Source organism: Schistocerca nitens, chromosome 1 (genome assembly GCF_023898315.1).
Source record: "Schistocerca nitens isolate TAMUIC-IGC-003100 chromosome 1, iqSchNite1.1, whole genome shotgun sequence".
NCBI classification, from domain to species: Eukaryota; Metazoa; Arthropoda; class Insecta; order Orthoptera; family Acrididae; genus Schistocerca; species Schistocerca nitens.
Genome location: NC_064614.1, coordinates 1,109,455,206 through 1,109,476,802, shown reverse-complemented (window position 1 = coordinate 1,109,476,802; position 21,597 = coordinate 1,109,455,206). Strand labels below are relative to the sequence as shown.

The 21,597-nt window shown below is 38.1% G+C and overlaps 1 protein-coding gene across 1 annotated transcript in view; it reads right to left on the bottom strand.

Annotated features, from left to right (window-relative positions):
* Positions 1 to 3,066: 3,066 nt before the first annotated feature.
* LOC126198921 (transcription factor IIIB 90 kDa subunit) overlaps positions 3,067 to 21,597 on the bottom strand; it is a 382,817-nt gene continuing 364,286 nt past the window's right edge. Inside the window, exons 11-14 of the mRNA XM_049935559.1 lie at positions 18,844 to 19,117; positions 13,589 to 13,764; positions 10,505 to 10,666; positions 3,067 to 3,264 (exon numbers count right to left, since the gene is read on the bottom strand). Coding sequence (XP_049791516.1) covers positions 10,536 to 10,666; positions 13,589 to 13,764; positions 18,844 to 19,117 — 581 coding nt within the window. The 3' untranslated portion in view covers positions 3,067 to 3,264; positions 10,505 to 10,535. The remainder of the gene's footprint in view (positions 3,265 to 10,504; positions 10,667 to 13,588; positions 13,765 to 18,843; positions 19,118 to 21,597) is intronic.

The following is a 21,597-nucleotide window of genomic DNA, read 5'->3' as shown; positions in this document are numbered from 1 at the left end:
TTATTCTCTGATTTATGTTTCATTGCTGCAGTATTATTCAGCAGTAGTGGACTAAAGTCCTTTGTCAGCGTATCAGATCTTACACGTCAAACCTAAAAAACTTTAACTGAAATCTAAAACAATGAAAAATCCCAGAATTCTAAAAAATTCCCTGGTTTTTCCCGGATTTGTGGAAGGCTCATGTTCTTGGTGAGACCAAGTTGGAGGTACACTGGTGAGCAAGAGCGTACTGCAACTATGGTTTTGTTCAATGTTTCTTTGAAAAGATCTACATCTAAACCAACTTGGAAGTGGAAACACATCCACCCAGCACTGTGAAACACTTTTTGATTAATTGTCCCGCTTCACATCAAACTGAATCAAAACCAGACATTTTAGCAACAGTAAAGATTATGTGTTATTCTGAGAGTCATTGTCATCCAGTTGATAGCCACAGCCAAATAAAGACCTCCTACAGATGTTCCCACTTGGCTCCTATGTGTTTTCTATTGCTATCTGCCCACCTTCCATTTGGTTATTGTCTCAGTTATTTCTTATAATCAAGCAAAGAACTTTTATCGACCTATCATCCATTCACTTAGGTAGGACATGTAGCTATCACCATTTCAGTAACTATACAATGAAAATTTTCTCTCCCACACCAAATTGTTTGTTTTCCTGTTGTCTCTAGTCATTCCCAATATACCACTTTCCATTTCTCACAGAGCAACACTCAGTTTTTAATGGTTTTGCTGTTAGAAGTCCATGTGTCACTGCTACGTATAAAAACTGGTGATACACACTGATATAAATTTTTCTGTTTAATGTTTTAGAACCACTAGTTACAGTTAACCAAATGCACTCCAGGCCAAACTCACTCTTCTGCTGCTCATATGGTTATTGTCTTCAACTGATGAAACATAAACTCATCAACTAGTTGTATGACTTTATCATTAATTAGTACAATTTTCTTTTCAATGTAGTAATTTACATTAAAGTACTAGCCTTATTATAATTGATTTTCAGATTTACTTTCAAACTTGCTGTATTAATTTCTTCCTTTTGTTGTTTGTATGCACTAGAGGCAAATAGTACAGTGACATCAGTGCTAGAGGCAAATAGTATAGTGACGTCAGAAAAATCTGGTATATCACACAAGTTTTGTTCATAAAAGTTTAGTTGGCACATATTCCTTTTTTTCAGTTTAGGGGTCTGAAAACTTTTTCGAGGCCTGGTGAAAATAAGTTTGATGTAACGGAATCTCATCGCCATATTCCTCATTCAGCTGAAAATTATCCACTACTACAGTGAAGCCTAGTGAAGTTACATCACTGGCAAATATAAGAGGACTGATCAAAAATTAACAATTTTTTTAATTTTGGAGACTTTATACGTACAATTTTCAATTTTTTTTTATCTTGTTTGTGAACATATTCCTGAAGTATGTTTGCATTTTTAGCTGTTTTGAATTTTTAGTTTACTTTTCACACTCAAAAAGGCTATATGTGTTTTCGAGTGCTCAGCGAACTTGTACTTTCTGAAAAGATAGAGCAAAGACTTTGCATTAAATTTTGCTAAAATGGAATAAAGTGCAGCACTGCATTTGAAATGTTGACAATGGATTTTAGTAAATCCACCATGAATAACTCTAGAGTTTACAAGTGGTGTAAACATTTCAAAGAGGTTTGAGAAGATGTTGAAGATAACGACTGGCCTGGACACCATAGCACATCAATTGCTGAGGGGAATGTGGAAGAAGTAAAGAAAATAGTTCTGGAAAAATCACTATCAGACAGATTGCTGATGATGTCAGCATATTCTTTAAGAAAAACAATAGTTACCATTACTTTTTGATCACACCTCGTATTCTTTAGTAAACTAAATTTCTTAACGGTTGTTGGTACAGATTGAGTTGAAACTGAGTCAAAAAATTTCTCAAAAGCTATGAATGGCAATATATGTTCCTTGGTCCATTGAGTAATACCAACTTGTGAAGAAAACTTGTTGCTTTGCTTGATTAAAATACCATATCTTTTTAAAGCAGATCATTATAAAATTATCTTGTATGGTAAGGAGATAAGAGCAATTACAGAAAAGTTCTGGTTTTGGAGAACTGACTTCTTCAAAGACGTTCTGTAAATGATTTTGCAAGTTCTTTTTGTTTAACTTTTCCTCCAGGTGCATTTCCTTTCTTCATGCGTCGAATGGCTTTGTGCACTTACTTCCACAATATCATTTTCGTTATTAATATCTATTTTAAATCCACTCTGAACTACAGAAACATTTGCTAGTTACAATGCCATAGGTCATCTTAACTAATGATTTCTATGGTAATGGAAAGTCCTTGGTGGCAAAAATATTTTAGTGATCAAACTTACCTTTTTTTTAAAAATTCTGGTCCAGACATAGGTAGCAGTGCTCTTCCTTGCCTCACTTTTAGAATATCAGAATGTTCTTTCTTATCTCATCAGCAGAGTAAGTAACCCCCCTGCCCCCTTCTTTTTTTTCCTGTGAAGTGCGGTGTTCACAGTAGTACTGTTCTAGAGTTTGAGTAGTTATATTTAGATGTCTCAATGGGGAAATAACGCAGCCAAACATTTGCAAATAATTGTTTAGTACATTATCCTAGGTTTCAACACCTCTAAGGATGTCTTCATCAGAATAAAAAGGCTGTAATGTTTTTAATTGAGCATGTCTGCTCTAAACTTAGACTATTGCCTTCTCACACTGTAACTTTATGGCTTTTAAAATTTAATTTCGATGAAGACATCCTTAGAGGTGTCGAAATCTACATCAATGTACTAAACAGTTATTGGCAACTGGTTGGCTGTGTTATTTATCTGTCGAAACTTCTATATGGTAGCTGAAAGACAGCCATGTTCAAAACTGTAATATTTAGATGCGTGTGTACCTTCTATGCTCAATTGTGATCTTGTTCCCATTGAACAGTCATGAAGTTCGCAAATGTAATATGGGCCTATTTGCGGACATAAATGTATTGGTAATGAAAGTATATATTTTAATGAAAGGTAAGGTTGTAAATAACAGAAACTGTAATTTGTTGTTGGAAAAATAATTATTCTTCATTATTCCATTGCTTCACAGTGGAGTGAATTATCAAAGTATTACAAAACATGATTCGTATTTCAGTTCATATATGGCATATGAAATAAATAAAAAATGATACAAATAAAATATTTTGGAATGAGCATATTTATACATTATTTTCTTCATATGTCTTTTTAATACCTTAAATCCATGACATGCAATCTCCTTTTGATGAACCTAAAAAAAAAAAAAAATAACAATACACTTTAGGAGTAAACAGTTACTTGATGAATGGGGAGGCAGCTAACTCTGTCACTTAAGAGCTGTATATACAGCATCTCAGTGCCCTAACAACATAGTAAATGGACTTCTTTCTGATCCTTTTAAAAGTTTGTTTATGAAGTAGTTTAAATGAAAACACCATATATCTGTATTTCCTTATTTTTTTATCTTCTACATAAATGTTCATAGCATTTATTTTCACATGATTTACTGCTGGCTTATAACTGAATGAGCTCTTCTAATAAGATAGTGAAGACTATGCCCGTAGTCTTAAGTATACATGGAAAGTAAAAATGCAGTACTGTTAGTGTGTAATAACAGCACTGATGCAAAGGAAGTTGCATACTGAGCTTCATCAGCCGTAGATGCCAAATCTCTTTCCTAAAATTCTACAAATTAAGCCAAACAAAGCTTTTGTAGAGTTTTTTCTCCCCACCTTTCAACCCTCTTTCCACTACAAAGTGACTTGGAGGCACATCTACTCAGTAAATGCTCCACAAAAATGGAAAGAAAACTCTTCATCTCATTAGTAGCACACTCACAGGAATTGTAAATACAACGTGTATGTTTCAGCCATCACTAGCAATTCATACACTCTGCAACCAGGTATTCACATAATTTGTCAGTGCAGAAATACTTGCATTAGAAAAATATAGCCTGCTTAGATAAACAAGGCAGTTGGCAGAAAAGGTGTTGTCAGTGTAATGTACTGAAACTGTGCCTTTACAGAAACAACTTCAAAAATTCTCACTGTACTTAAAAAAAAACCTGAGTGGTGTTAGAAAGGAACATTTCAAAACCATAAATTGTGATAAGCCAACTAATGCATATCAAAGTGGTGTAGAATGGGAGAGAAACACTACTATATACTTAAAGGACGCCATTTTTCACTTATTACAATTTTCGCATTATGTCACTGTCAAGCATAAATATTCAATGCTGTGTCACAGCACAGATATAAAAACAGGACCTGTTGAGGGTTAAGTCTACACTTTATAGCCTGTTAACAAATCATAGATACATGCATTACATGTACTACCACAGATTAAAATTGCATGTGAACACAGAGGATTTCATGGCCCTATTTCCACAAGCTCATAGATTATTAGATAAATGTCAACCAACATTGGTATGTGGAAATTCTAGAAAGTGAACAAAGTCAAGCTCATATGAGAAATATTGGTACTCTGCTTTGTTCGATTTCATCCTGCCCTGTGAGAATCTGGTACATAATGCATGTTAACTGCTTTTTGGTCGAAAATTCTGTTTTGAAAGTTGGCCAATGAAGTGTGATATGGCATTTTTAGGATGGCTTGTCCCACTTCTGTTATGACGAAAAATGTCAGGGCATCCCACTGCGAGAAATATTATGATATGTGTAGATGAGAGAACAGCCCGAAACCCATCACTTCTACAATCCGAGACAGCGATTGAGCATCTCCACCTGCTGTGTGGATTAGATTAGATTCAGTTTTCATTCCATAGAGCCAATAAATGAAATGATTCTCATGGGTGTGGAACATGTCAGAAAGTATAACATAAAAAAATCTGTCAGAATGAAACACTGTTATACACTTTAATAAAATTATCATACACAAAATACCCAATCTTGACAGTTGTGACCAAGTGCTGTCAAGACTGAAATCTAACAGACATTTTTACTTAATCTGGTCTAACAGACCCTGTTAAGATATTCATCTATAAAGCAGAAGGAGTTGCCTATCAAAAAGTCTTTCAAGCTCTGTTTAAACCATGCTTTATCTGAAACCAAGTTTTTAATGGTTGGTGGCAATTTATTGAAGATGTGTGTTCCTGAATATTGGACCGCTCTTTGGACCAAGGTAAGTGATTTTAGGTCTTTATGTAGATTGTTCTTATTCCTAGTATTGATATTATGTATTGAACTGCTGGTTGGAAATAGAGACATATTACTTGCAACAAATTTAACTAAGGAATAAATAACTGAGAAGCAGTAATTAGAATACAAAGTTCCTTGAACAGGTTTCTACATAATGTTCTTGAATTTACACCACAAATGATTCTTATTACATGCTTTTGCGCATTACAAACTTTTGCTTGGTTTGAAAAGTTACCCCAGAATGTGACCCGGTACGACAGAGTAGAATGAAAGTAACCGAAGTATGCAAGGTTTTTTTATATTTATATCTCCTACATCTGACATCACTGTCACAGCAAATACAGGCTTGTTTAGGCACATTATGCTTTCAAGCTGTTTAGAAGACACAGAGAAAAGTTCACAATGACTGTTGAATTGACTTATATAATAATATATTTCTTGTCGTGATCTTGTACAAGCTACATATGTTTAAGATGATCTGTCAGCTCCCTTAGTATTTGTGACTGTGTTGTGAAATATGATGATTAACAGAAAGTGTGAATACAAAAGGTTTAAAATGCAGTTGTTTATGTCATTCAGGTAGCTAAGAAGACAACTGACACTCTCTTTCAGTGCCCATTCACACATAAGGAGAAAGGTCCTTTGAAGGCTGTTGGAGCACTGTTAGATAGCCCTGAATAGCAGGTCCACCTTGGCAAACATCAAAAAAGCTGACCGAAAGAACTTTTATTAAATAAATTTACTGATATCAAACATAGCAGGGTTACACATCACACACAGGATATGTAACACTGATGCTATGTCAAAAACCATCATGGCCACATTTCGTTAATTTATTTCTATAAAAAAGCACCAAATAACTATCTGCTCTTTTTTAATTGGAAAATAGCAGTGCAAGGCCTAAAGTTTAATGCCATTCTGGATGAACTGCCATGTACAGTATTATTAAACTATTTTGCCAAACGTGTATAACAGTCATTATGGGCTCCTATTACAGACCAGTCTTGGCTGGGATAAGTAGCGAGAAATAGGATATGTGTAGAGTGGGGGAGGCAAAGGAACAAGACAAGCGACTTAAGGAAAGTTGTGTGGCACACTTAGAAGGGTACGCAAGATGTATTGGGCACTGGGCAGGTAAGAGGAACAGTGAAGAGAGAAAATACAAAAGGAAGAGGAAAGACCCAGACTGGGAGGAACTAGGCTGGAGGAGACAACTAACTGTGGGAGAGGAGGGGGGGGGGGGGTGTTTGGACTGAAGTGGAGGGCAGGGACTTGGAGAGAGTGAGGTCAAGAGGGTTGGAAATGAATGTTATTTTCCATGGAATGTTTCCGCTTGTTCAGATCACAGAAGTTGGTGTTGTGGGTCAGGATCCATATGGTGAGGAATATGAGGCAGCAATAAAAGACCATATGTTGGTGGTCTGTTTGCTCCATGCAGTGGTTGTTGTGAAGTTTCAGTATGATTTAGGTGCTTTTGTAGGTGGACAGTGTAATAGCACTTTGGAAAGGGTGAAAAAAATTCTAGGAGCTAGGACAAAGTAGACAAGTAGTTGTGAGTTGCTGTGTGACAAAGAGGGATCTCCCTTGTGGCTGGTAAGCAGCTGCATACTGTGTAGTGGGTGTACGTGGAGATACAAGATGGGAGGTCTGCTTCTGGGTATGGGGAAGGCTAGTGTCTGCCTGTAATGCCCTCAGAGGAACACTTTTAGCATACTGGAACAGGGACTGTCTGTTACTTCAGCATGCATGTCTAAGCTCTATGTGAAGAACTTTTTCAAGGGGAAAGTGTATTCTTTCAGAGTACAGGTATTATTGGTGACAGAGAACTTTAATGTGGAAAGAGATTCTTATGGAGCAAGGAGCAAGGACTATATCCAAAAGTCTTTTTGCTAGATAAGCCTCTCTGCCAATCAATGCCTCTTTCTGCAGTTGGGTGTGCACAGTTACTGGCAGAATAAAACTGTGTGATGGACCAGGAATCGAACTCAGAGCCTCTGTGTTTCATGTGCAAATGCTGTAGTGACTGAGCTAACCAGAAAGTTTCAAAATAGCACTCACTCCACTGCACTGCAGAATGACTCATTTTGGAAACAATCCCCCCAGGCTGTGACTATGTTATTTTGTGAATTATGGAAAGTAAGACAGAAATACTGACACAAGTAAAGCTGTGATGGTGGGTTGTAAGTCATGCCTCGATAGCTCAGCTGGTAGACCTTTCGCCCATGGAAGGCAGAGGTTCTGGCTTTGAGTTCCATCCAGCACACAGTTTCTATTGGCCAGGAAGTTTCATGTATACTATATTATCCTTCCACCTGACAGCAGAATTGGAAAAACTGACATATGAGATCATTGCACAATTGTTGAATCTGGGGTGCAAGTTTTCCACTTGACTCAAAACAAAAAAACCACAGCAATGGGTCTCAGAATGACACTGGAAATCATGACCCATGCCTCCAAGCCATGTGCAAGGTTAGTTGAATTCATCATTTTAACCAGCCATCTAAAGATTGCACAGAACCAAGAGAGTAGGCATAATTCATGCTGACATCTTTGACAATTTGCTGACTGCAACCAGTATTCGACAGTTGCCAACAGAGCGTCCTCTGCAAATTGGATGAAACCCCCCTGGCATACATACCAAGTGCCTACTGATGTTCCTTCCCAATCTGGCAGCTATTACCCTGAAGATATCCAATACTTGCCTGATCCTGGGGCTCCTAAAGACCATCAAACCAAATCTCTGTGCTTGATTGAACTTTGTAGGAATCTCAACCATAGATCCTATGTTGACTCAGATATAACTTAACAATGGACAGAGTTTTGTACCTGTTGCCTAGGCAAACAGAGGTATCTATGTGGCCAGTATCCACTTTTGCCATCTTTCCAGGGATTCATGAACCTGCCAAAGGCAGCAGCCTGAAGACTGTCAACCTTGGAAAATATAATTTTATCTGTTTCTGGACGATGATCAATGCACATATACACAACAACCATAGATGCTACTGACCTTTTTTAGGTACAGCCATATAACAACATGAAAGAGGGTACTAACCCAAGCAATTGAAAACTAATTGAGGAGAGACTGCTACAATGGGAAACCGAACTACATGATTGTTGTTGCAAGTGGCGGAAGTATCAAAATAAAAGTGAACTCTACAGCACTGCTCATAGGCAGACAATCACATATGAGTGATAGTTCTATGACATTCAAACTACAATACAGTGGTGCTGAAGAATGAATTAGCACAAAATGCGCACAATGTATATTATAAATATAAAATGCTATATACAAAAAAGGTTACATACGAGAGGGGACCCAAAAGTAACCGGAATCGTAATGCTGCACATCGTTGCACTTGTAGTAGCAGGTTGCGCTGCCAGAGGGTTGTAGTAGGAGCTCTGCTGAGTCATTCTGCCACCCAACAGTGAGAAGCGTGGTTTCTTTGGCAGTCCTTTGAGTGTGCGTTCAGTGCAAACGTGACACCAGGAAATGCCTAGTTCTTACAAACGTATGGCAGTGAAGTTATGTTTCTTGCTCTGCAAGAACGCAGCAGAAACTGTTGCAATGATTCAGACAGCCTACAAAGACCATGCTTTTAGTACAACGCAAGTGGAGAAATGGTGGTTGAAGATCAGCCCTGTTCCGGTCGACCTTCAGCTGCTCAAAGTGAAGACAACATTGACAAAATCCGTGTTCTCATCAGTGAAGATCGACACAGGACAATTGACCAACTCGAGAACTTGTCCGGGTTGTTCTGGAGCTCAAGTCAGCGCATCTTGACCATCGATTTGGCGATGCGAAGAGTGGGAGCAAAATTCATGCTGAAGATTCTTGCCGGAGATCAAAGGGATCATCGCATTCAAGCCTGTCTTGAAATGAAGGACATGTTCAAAGATGATCCACATTTTTTCAACAAAATCATTACAGGTGATGAGTCATGGTGCTATGGGTACGATCCAGAAAGTAAACAACAGTCATCACAATGGAAGTCACCTGGCTTACCTCGACCAGAAAAAGCTCAAAAAGTGAAATCAAATATAAAAACCATGTTGATCTGTTTTTTACATCAAAGGGATTGTACACTCTGAATTTGTCCCTGAAAACCAGACAGTAAACCAACAATTCTATTTGGAGGTTATGAAATGGCTTCGCAGAAGTTTGTCGCGAAAACGCCTGGCTTTGTGGGATTCTGGCGTGTCGTTCCTGCATCACGACAATGCTCCTGCGCACACGGCTCTCAGAGTTTTTGGCCTCAACGAAGGCGACTACCTTGACCCACGCGCCCTATTCGCTGGATTTAGCACCCTTGGAAATCTTCCTATTCCCGAGGATGAAAAGAGACTTGAGAGGGAAGCGTTTTGCGGATGTGGAAGACGTAAAACGCAATGTCATGAAAGTGCTAGCAGGTATCAAAGAGGACGAATTTAAAAGGTGCTTCGAACACTGGAATGAACGTTTGGACAAGTGTATTAATGTTAATGGAGAATACTTTGAAGGAGATTAAGGTTGTATTTGAAAACAATAAAGTATATGCTTTCTAGAAAGAAATTCCGGTTATTTTTGGGTCCTCCCTCATATTCCTCAGTGAAAGACCATGTTTCTGCAGGTTACCAGGAATGTCACTAATCTGCATTCTAAACACACTGGACAGAAATTTTAAAAACTCAAGATAATTGCAAACCAAAAGACTTACTTTAATTTTGAAAATGAAACAATGGAAAATCCAGAATGGAATGTAACAATTTTATGAAAAGAATAGTTGCTACTCACCATATAGCAGAGATGGTGAGTCACAGATAGACACAACAAAAAGACTGTCAGGGTGTGAGCTTTCAGCCAACAAGGCCTTTGTCAGCAATAGACAACATACACACACATGACCACAGTCTCTGGCTGCTGAGGCCACACTGCGAGCAGCCCCGCATGATGAGTGAGGCAATCGGGTGGTGGGGATAAGGAGGGGGCTGGGACGGGGAGGGGGAGGGACAGCACAACAGGGGTGGATGACAGTAAAGTGCTGCTTGTGGGAGCATACAGAAACAAGATGGAGGAGAGTAGGCCAGCTAGGTGCAGTCGGGAGGTTAGATGGAGGGTGGAGGTAGTGAAAAAGGAGAGAAGTAAAAGGACTGTGGGTGCAATGGTGAAACAGAGGGCTGTATAGTGCTGAAATGGGAACAGGGAAGGGTATAGATTGGTAAGGACAATGACTAACAAAAGTTGAGGCCAGGAGAGTTTACTTTTGAAAGTAAATTTCTCCAAATTTTCATTATTCAGTCATTTTTCAAACAGAAATAAGTAAAAATGGTGATAATTTATCTCTAACTTGCAATACATACATGTAGGACAGGTTCACAGACTGTCATGCACTCAGTATTCATCATAATCATCAGCTCCATAATATTCATCATCATCCCTATGATGGTTGAGCATCTGTGCCAAAGATATTTCACTATTCTCAGGTTCAGGCTCAGGTTCATCTTCAAAATCTTCCGCTTCATCTGAAAAATAATGTTGCCAGTTTATATTTCACCATAAAGAGACAAATAAACTATTAAATGGAAATCACAGCATTACACAAAGCAGGTAAGATGGCACAAAGTTACTAAAGCTTCACTATACACTTATTCTTTTTTTGTAGTAACACTAAAAAAGTTACTTCTCATTTAATTTTGCTCTGATTACTATGTAATTGATTGTAACTTGTACTTATGTTCATGGAAATCTTCTCCAAACCCTTTCATTACAAATAATGTGATGGAACTTGTTGGAATCAAGTAAACTAAAGTAAACGAACTTTATTTTACAGAAACAGTAAAATATGGCAGGAGAGAAAAATATTTTTTAAAGGATCAAATAGCCATTTAATAGTTGCTATTGGAACTCTTGATCTTATATATAAATGGCACTGTTTTTGGCTTGTGTGTTCTTTGGTGAACACAATGTGTTTGCATAATGTTTTGCCTTGTGCTTGCAACAAGCAATTCAAAAAACTATTCAAACTGGTGCAACCCACTTGGAAAGGTGTTTTCAATTCTGCTATGTGTGACAGGAGTGAATCTTTGGATTCCACAAGGTAAAGTGTCAAACTGCCGAATTATCTAATGCCTTCCTCCAACTTGTTGACTGGCTTACTCACCAGTTAGAGGCAGAACTATAGCCACCTGCAGACCTCAAACCACAGTGGAACTTGACATTTCTCACCGCCACTAAGCATTTACAAAGATGAAAACAGCTATGAAAGAAGCTGGGGATCAAACTCTGAGGCTTAGGATTTATAGTCTGACAGCCACTGACACACAGTGCCATACTAAATGATATTCCCATACACACAATGTGAAATGTGGGTATGATTTATACAGGGTGGTCAATTGACAGTGACCAGGCCAAATATCTCACGAAATAAGCGTCAAACGAAAAAACTACAAAGAACGAAACTTGTCTATCTTGAAGGGGGAAATCAGATGGCGCTGTGGTTCGCCCTCTAAATGGCGTTGCCATAGGTCAAACAGATATCAACTGTGTTTTTTTAAATAGGAACCCCCATTTTTTATTACATATTCATGTAGTATGTAAAGAAATTTGAATGTTTTAGTTGGACCACTTTTTTCGCTTTGTGATAGATGGCGCTGTAATAGTCACAAACGTATAAGTACGTGGTATCACGTAACATTCCGCCAGTGCGGACAGTATTTGCTTTGTGATACATTACCCATGTTAAAATGGACCGTTTACCAATAGCGGAAAAGGTCAATATCATGTTGATGTATGACTATTGTGATCAAAATGCCCAACGGGCATGTGCTATGTATGCTGCTCGGTATCCCGGACGACATCATCATCCAAGTGTCCGGACCATTTGCTGGATAGTTACGTTATTTAAGGAAACAGGAAGTGTTCAGCCACATGTGAAACGTCAACCACGACCTGCAACAAATGATGGTGCCCTAGTAGGTGTTTTAGCTGCTGTCACGGCTAATCCGCACATCAGTAGCAGACAAATTGCGTGAGCATCGGGAATCTCAAAAATGTTGGTGTTGAGAATGCTACATCAACATCGATTGCACCCGTACCATATTTCTATGCACCAGAAACTGCATGGTGACGACTTTGAATGTCGTGTACAGTTCTGCCACTGGGCACAAGAGAAATTACGGGATGATGACAGATTTTTTGCATGCATTCTATTTAGCGACGAAGCGTCATTCACCAACAGCGGTAACGTAAACTGGCATAATATGCACTATTGGACAAGTGGAACATCAGCGACCTTGGTGGGTTAACGTATGGTGCGGCATTATGGGAGGAAGCATAATTGGCCCCCATTTTATCGGTGGCACTCTAAATCGTGCAATGTATGCCGATTTCCTACATAATGTTCTACCTATGTTACTACAAGATGTTTCACTGCATGACAGAATGGCGATGTACTTCCAACATGATGGATGTCCGGCACATAGATCACGTGTGGTTGAAGCAGTATTGAATAGCATATTTCATGACAGGTGGATTGGTCGCCAAAGCACCACACCATGGCCCGCACGTTCACCAGATCTGACGTCCCCAGATTTCTTTCTGTGGGGAAAGTTGAAGGATATTTGCTATTGTGATCCACCAACAATGCCTGACAACATGCGTCAGCGCATTGTCAATGCATGTGCGAACATTACGGAAGGCGAACTACTCGCTGTTGAGAGAAGTGTCGTTACACGTATTGCCAAATGCATTGAGGTTGACGGACATCATTTTGAGCATTTATTGCATTAATGTGGTATTTACAGGTAATCACGCAGTAACAGCATGCATTCTCAGAAATGATAAGTTCACAAAAGTACACGTATCACATTGGAACAACCGAAATAAAATGTTCAATTGTACCTACTTTCTGTATTTTAATTTAAAAAACCTACCTGTTACCAACTGTTCATCTAAAATTGTGAGCCATATGTTTGTGACTATTACAGCGCCATCTATCACAAAGCGAAAAAAGTGGTCCAACTAAAACATTCATATTTCTTTACGTACTACACGAATATGTAATAAAAAGTGGGGGTTCCAATTTTAAAAAAACTCAGTTGATATCCGTTTGGCCTACGGCAGCGCCATCTAGTGGGCCAACCACAGCGCCATCTGGTTTCCCCCTTCACGCTAGATAAGTTTTGTTCTTTGTAGTTTTTTTGTTTGATGCTTATTTTGTGAGATATTTGGCCCGGTCATGATCAATGGACCACCCTGTATTCAAGAGCCAATGTTCAAATATCAAGTCAGAAGATTAATTCATCTAGAAAATTTCTTAAATGGGCTTCAGAGACAGAGAAAAGTATTTTTCACTAAAAGACAAGTAACATTTGAAGGCATACTGCAGAACAAATCTTACTCTAAGAATGTGTGAATCAGAACAATAAAAGTAATAATGTGAATACCCATTTCAATATCCTGGACATCAACTGTGTCGGTTGTCTGTAGTGTAGTTGATGACTGTTCTGCACTACCTGGAACCGGTGTGACATCTTCATCTTTATCCTCAATTACTTCAACTGGAAGCTCATTTGCTTTCTCAACAACTTTACTATGGAGTGTTTTATTACTCGTGAGTTCCCTGTAATTGCCAAATTACATGGTATAAAATTTAAACACCCACATTGGAATTTTTCTTGGTGCTAACACAGTTAATGAAATCAAATAATTAATTATAACAAGATAGACTCAAAATATAACTTGCATGAAAATTAGCATAGTCACTTTGGCAGCTCAAGAACAGAGTAATCAGATATAAGCTACCAACATTTTTTTTTCCCCCTCGATAAAATTGTCATAGTTGGTTCCTGTAACATATGCAACACAGAAACAGCCTAGATCAGATAACTAGCTGTGGGGCTAGGCAGTACTGTATTGAGGGAGTGGTAAGATAAGGCCCCACCATGAGTGAGTCACAATGAGGCACAAAAATTGATCAGAAAAAAAGGAAGGAATAAAAATGGCTTAAAAATTAACCAGGAGAAGTGAGTTCTCCTATCCTTCATCTTCCTGTTGTCTGCCTATGAAAAGAAGCCTTTCCCTCAGCCAGCAACTGTAAAGACACGCTGTTGTCACAGTGTCATTTCTTCCAAGTAGTATCATAAAAAAAACAACTAGTGCCAAACAGATGTCTATCACTGACATTCTTTATGTGATAGCAGTGAGATCAGTTCACACAGGTTGGCCATGTACAACTATGAAATTCTTGAATACTTTGTAATGATGCTGCAGTATCTTACAATTCAGCAAGCAGTTGCTAAAGCAAATGTGCTATCTGACCAAAGTATTTTCTAATTTTTGCCAATTTGTGCTGGGTAATACTGTTAGTGATTCAAAGTATTTTATAGAATACTACATGAAATGGAAAATAAATCTCACATATATCACACAATTCCATGGGACTTTGATTTCCTGTCAGGCAATGGCTTAAATGAAAGCTCTATCTCTTTTCTTTTAAAACATGCAGCTGATTTTGGTGCCAAATATAGCCAGAGAAACAGCAGAACTAGTTAGTGAAATAGCTGCTTTCAAGTTTCATGTGAATGAGCTAACTAAAAGCATCGACACAGCATCCCATTTAGATATTTTGAAGATTTTTTCAGAGTTTGGGTTAGCAGATGCGCTTACCCAAACATCAAAATTGCTTTGAGAATATTGACGACAGTGCCAATGATTGCAGCATATTGTTAACATAGTTTAGAAAATAATAACTACTTAAGGTTTAGTATTGGTGAAAGCAGACTGTCAAACAAATTTATCTGCATTGTCAATAGAATACTACACACTTGCTTAACACGATTTCAACGACATAATCAGCAAGTTTGTAGGAAATGAAAAGGAAAATTCTAATAAAAGCAACTCCTCATTATTGGCCTTTTTTTCTCATTTGTAATTAGTAATTTACGCACTATTAATAATTTATGAGAAACAAATAATATTTGGAACCAATGTACAGCAGCTGCCATTAACAGTAAGATATAGATTTTATTTTACTTTCAATATTTTAGGGAGTTTATACAACTTGTATTTATTTAGTACAATGATATATTTAGCCAGCCGCGGTGGTCTCGCGGTTCTAGGCGCGCAGTCCGGAACCATGCGACTGCTACGGTCGCAGGTTCGAATCCTGCCTCGGGCATGGATGTGTGTGGTGTCCTTAGGTTAGTTAGGTTTAAGTAGTTCTAAGTTCTAGGGGACTGATGACCACAGCAGTTGAGTCCCATAGTGCTCAGAGCCATTTTGAATGATATATTTAACTTCTTGTGTGCAACGTTTTATATCAATATACAGGGTCCAGTCACATTAATGTTACCACTGCTTATCAAATCAAATTGATATGGAATGTTGTTAGAAGGGAGACAGGAAAAGTAACCACTGGGGTAGGCAGTATTACTGTTAAAGAGAACGAGACCATCTTAACCAACAGTGCACAGGTAGCCAATGTATTTAACAATCACTTCTTAAGTGTAGGAGAAAAAATTGGTGAGAATAGTTCAAAAGAAAAAGCTAGGCAGTACATGGAAGAGTCAGTTTTGAAAAATTTTAGTCAGATTAAGTTTCATTTAACAACCTCTTGTGAAATAAGGAAAATTATTAAGTCTTTGAAAAATAAATGTTCTGTTGGAGTACATGACAAGTTATTAAACAATGTGGAGCAATTATTACAGCTGATGTTTCGAGTCACATATGTAATGCATCACTGACTCAGCATATTTTTCCAGACAGGTTAAAATATGCCATTGTCAGGCCTCTCTACAAAAAGGGGGAAACCACATATGTCAATAATTACTGGCCAGTATCCTTATTTGCAGCATTTTCAAAAATCTATGAGAAAGCAATTTACTCAAGAGTGGTTAGCCATCTCAACAGTAATGAGATACTTAGTAAATCACAGTTCGGATTTCAGAAATGCTGTTCCACTGAGACAGCAATATACAATTTCACTGTCCACATAATAGGGTCTTTAAATAGTAAAATGTCACCAGTAGGAATATTCTGTGACTTATCCAAAGCATTTGATTGTGTGAACCATGACATGTTAGAGACATTACAATACTATGATATAAATGGAACAGGATATGAATGGTTTAAGTCATATCTACAGAACAGGAAGCAAAAAGTCTCTTTATATGTTTCAAGTGATTCAAAGGAGTTTGCCACTTCATCTAACTGGGGTGAAATTACATTAGGTGCTCCACAAGGTTCGAACGTGGGTCCCCTCCTGTTCTTGATATATGTGAATGATCTCCCTTCTTATGTGAAACAAGATGCTGAACTGACACTGTTTGCTGATGATGCAAGCATAATTATTAATCCAGTAAAAGAGAGTCCGATAGAAAATGATACAAATAAGGTCTTCGGAAAAGTTATTAATTGGTTTTCTGCGAATGGGCTTGCTCTGAACTTTGAAAAAATACAGTACATCCAATTTTCTGCTGCAAAAAGTATAATTCCTTCAATAAACATAACACATCAAAAGAAGTCAGTAGCCAGGGTAGAACACAATAAGTTTTTGGGTGTACATATAGATGAGAATCTTAATTGGAAAATTCATATTTTGGATCTCCTAAAGTGACTAGGTTCAGTAACTTTTGCAATCAGAATAATTGCCAATTTTGAGGATGTAGAAATTAGTAAGCTAACATACTATGCATACTTCCACTCTCTGATGTCATACAGAATAATATTCTGAGGCAACTCAACACTCAGGCAAAAGGTATTCACTGCTCAAAAGAAAGTAGTTAGAATAATGTGTGGGGTTCATAGTCGCACATCTTGTAGGCATCTGTTTAAAAGGTTAGGAATTCTTACAACTGCTTCACAGTACATTTACTCAGTAATGAATTTTTTTCTCACCAACATGGACCAGTTTAAAATCAACAGCGACATTCATGATTACAATACCAGAAAAAAGAAAGACCTACACTATCCTTTACTTAACCTATCTTTGGCACAGAAAGGGGTAAAATATGCTGCTATAAAACTTATTGATAAATTACCAGATGAAATAAAATGTCTGGCAGACAGCAGTAATAGTTTCAAAAACAAACTGAAATCATACCTCCTTCTGTACCGTAAATTAATTCTTGAATATGAGTAAATAAATCTGGAGATATAATATATGCATTTTGTGCCATTTAAGGGAATGGGATAGATAATAGAAATATTTAGGTATAACGCTATAATGTAAACAAAAACACCTTGTTTCCTGTGCACATTTCTTGTGCATTTGACATGTTCCACACCATAATGGTTTTTCCGTGCTATTGATCAATGGAACATGTAACTAACTAACTAACTAACTAACTTCGACATACACGTCCAATAACCTCCCACAGACAGCAGGTGGCAGCACTAGCGGTGGAGAGTATGTAAAGTGTGTTGGAGGGGATGGGAAAACAGTCACTGTCGTAATGAGGGAATGGAGCGATTTATCTGACATCCGAAAGGGCAAGATCACTGGGTTGTGGGCCAAGGGTGGAAGCATTTCCGAAGCAGCTAAGTCTGTAAACTGTTCATGTGCTGGAATGGTTAAAGTATGCCGTGCATGGCAAAATGGCGCTATTACAAAACAGGCATTGAGGCAACTGTGGTGCACCAAGGGCCACAGATGACAGTGGTGAATGACAGCTATGGAGGTGTGTATGGACAAGCAGACATGCAACTGTTGAGCAACTAACCACTCAGATGAACCGAGGGGCTATAAACAATGTCTCCTCAAAAGCTGTTCAGTATAGGTTGGTGCATATCTGCCTCTACAGAAGCAGCCTGGTTCATGTACCCATGCTGACTGCTGTTCATCAGCAATGAAGGCTGGGTTTTGCAAGCCAATATCAGAACTGGATGTACACTGAATGGTGACAGGTGGTTTTTTCAGATGAATCACATTTTGTGTCCCATCAGACATATGGCTGTTGGCGTGAAATGCCTGAAAGCATACACCCCACAATAATTGTCAGAGCATTATGGTCTGGGGAAAGCTTTCGTGGCATTCCCTAGGTGATCTCATCATTCTGTAAGGTGCAATGGATCAACAAAAATATGCATCTATCCTTGGGGAGCATGTCCATGCAGTTTGTTTTTCCTTGGCATGATGGCATCTACCAGCAGTACAATGTAACGCGTCACTCAGCTTGAGGGTGTATGTGCATGGTTTGAAGAGCCTAGGATGAGTTTACTGTACTTCCCTGGCTACCAAACTCTCCAGATTTAAACCCAATTGATAATCTGTGGGACCACCTCAACAGGCTGTTCACACCATGGGTCCTGAACCAAGAAACCTAGCAAGCTGGCCGCGGCACTGGAGCTGACATGGCTCCACATCCCTGTCAGCATCTGCATATCTCACAGCAATCTGCACTGTAAAGACAGTTATTCAGGTGACTGGACAATGTAATTCATTTAAGTACTATTTTACACTAATACTTCATTTTTATTGACCAAGACAAAATTATAAAATGAGCTTAATCTACATGGAAAAAATTGCAGATGTTAGTTTTACCAGGGGAGGGGTGCAGCATAGGCTGTTCTACCAGGGGTGACGGATCACCTCATTACAAGTGTGGGATCAGGTTCTACAGTTTAAAAGTAACTTGCAGAAAATGCATAAGTGTTGCTACAGAAAGACATAGATAATATGGATCAAGATTTATATACTTACCTTGCAGGCAGAGATTTTACTAGCTGCGATGAGCTGGCTGAGCCAGCTGTTGTTGATTCAGACGTCTTCTCAGGCTGTCCTTCATCTTTTGCATTTAGGCTTTTTAAGACATCATAATTAATTTTTAATGATATTTTTTTCTCTTGCAGCATTTTTTCAATTGCTTCTCCTGCAGAACTTGAAGGTGGGATTCTAATTTTCCTATTTCCGCATCTTCTCTTCTTCTTTTCTGGCTTCCCTTCTTCTTTTTCCTTTGCCAACTTTTCAGCTTTTTCTAAAACAAATGTTGTTATTGTGAGGGCATAAACTGTAGACATAGAAGACCCAAAATGTAAGAAGAAAATACAACAAATATAGGAGGAGGATTCAAATGAGAAGTTTTAAAGTGCAATAAAATTCCTAAAACTTGTACTATCATTTTTCCAGCCTGTTGTTGCATCACAGAAAAGGAAATTGTCAGTGCAATGGTGGCAGACCCGTTGTTGACTTGCACCGCATTGTAGAAGTGATCCATGATATGTTTTCAGAGTAGTGAAGCTGTTAAACCAGCAGAAATGTTCCACAGGATGAACACAAAAGTATGATGCTTCACATGTGTCCCTGAAGCAAGTGTATGAGTGATGCAGAGAGTTTAAGAGGCTGACTTCTGTGGGTTGTACCATTTTACCCAGGCCAAATACTCCACATAGAAATGAATAAAAACATTTCTGTAGTGGAAGAGTTTGTGAAAGAAAACAAGCATGTTACTGTATGTGAAATAACCACTATTTTGGATATAAGTGTTGTTTGAGCACACAATATTGTTCATGATGTGTCTGCTTGATATGTGCCACAACATGTGATTGTTAAATTGAGAGATTGTTGCATCAGTGCCTGTGAGAAGCTTCTGTGTCATTTCCAGGTCAAAGGTAATGGCTTTCTGGGCAGACTTGTTACAGGAGATGAAACCAGGGTGCACTATCACCAATCTGAAATGAAAAGATCTAGTAAGGAATGGCGTCAGAGCTCTTTGAAAAAAGATCTTCATTCAACTATCAGCTGTACAACTCATGCTCTCTCTATCTTTATTGGGTGAAAAAGGAATATTTTTGGAGTGTAATTTGGAAAGGGGATTAACACAGTGTCCAGTAATTCATACTCAAAACTACTTCAAAATCATCTTCACCCTGCAATCAGAAGTGAACAATGAGGACTTTTGATCAACAATGCTCTTCCCAATACTTCCTGTTCAACTGTAGCAACAACACAGAATACGAAATTTTAATGTCTCAATCACCCACCTTACTCACCAGACCTCACCTCGAATGTCTTTCATGTGTTCAGACATTTCAAATAATTGCTGAAAGGCAAGAATTTCAGAAGGGATAAAAATGTACAAACTACTGTGCATGAGTGACAGTCTTCACAATCAAAAGAATTCTTCTCACAAAGTATATATGCGTGTAGACCATATTACACTATAGAGATTTTCTGGAAAGAAAATAAGGGGTACTTATACTTCGGCAGTCCTGAGAAATCAGGTAAAATGAAACATGCTTATAAAGCAGATATCAAATTATTTTTAATAACAAACTGTCACTGGATGGGCAAGCAACATCTGGAATAATGTTATAAAAAACTGGTAATCATCTTCAATAACACTGGGCGGTTATCAAGGAGTACGTAGCTGGAAGCTCATGGCATTTGTACCATTTGAGGTGACTGGAAATCCAAGAAATATTGCACTGATGGTAATAGTTAGTATATTCAGTCCTCAAACCTAGGTAATTAGGTATTTTGCGGAAGTGGCTTACAAACCGTGCTATTAATTTTGTACCGAATATGCTGTTCAAATCCATTTAAGTTCCTAAATGTTTTATGAAGTACAGAAGTCTAGCAGCAGAAAACCTTCTCAGCTGAATTACATTTGCTTGAGAATTGTTTGTGATTTCCCCTTTAACATGATTCTGTAAATGGTATTTGTGGACTACAAGCTGTTGCTTTTTTGGACTTCAATTCAAATGTTCATGGTTCGGACAATACTGTAAAACACACACATTTCATTTCTTTATTTTTTATTAATAATTGTCAAGTCAATACCAGCTTCTCCAAGGGGTTATAGATGGTTTGTTTAAAGTAATGTATTATAGGCCTCCATACTACGAAAGGAAACTTTTTTAAATCAGATCTGAGAGAACTACAATTATATAGCAAACAAGCATTTATTGCCTCAGGGTCAATGTCCAGTGTTGATCCACATGTACATACATACTCTACAAGTACACTACTAGTAATTTCTGTTCCTGTTACATTTGGAAATACAGTGACAGGAGAATGACTGTCTATATGTCTCTGTACAAGTCCTAATTTTCCTTGTCCTGTTTTTGTGGTCCTTATATGAAGTGCACATTGGCAGCAGTAGAACTGTTCTGCAATTATCTACAAATGCCAGATCTCTAGGTTTTCTCAGTGCTGTTTCATGAAACAAATGGTGTCTTCCCTCCAGAGATTCCCATTCAAGTTCACACAGCATTTCTGTAGTTCTCACATGCTGATCGAGCCTAGTGATAACAAATCTAGCAGCACATCTTTGAATCGCTTTTATGTCTTCCTTTAATTCAACCTGGTGGGGATCCCAACACTCGAGCAGTACTTGAGAATGGATCGCATTAGTGTTCTATATGTGGCCACCTTTACAGATGAACATATAACTCAATAAGCTATAGATTTTACATGTATAAATCTATCAGGAAGAGCAAAGATTGACTTGAGTGA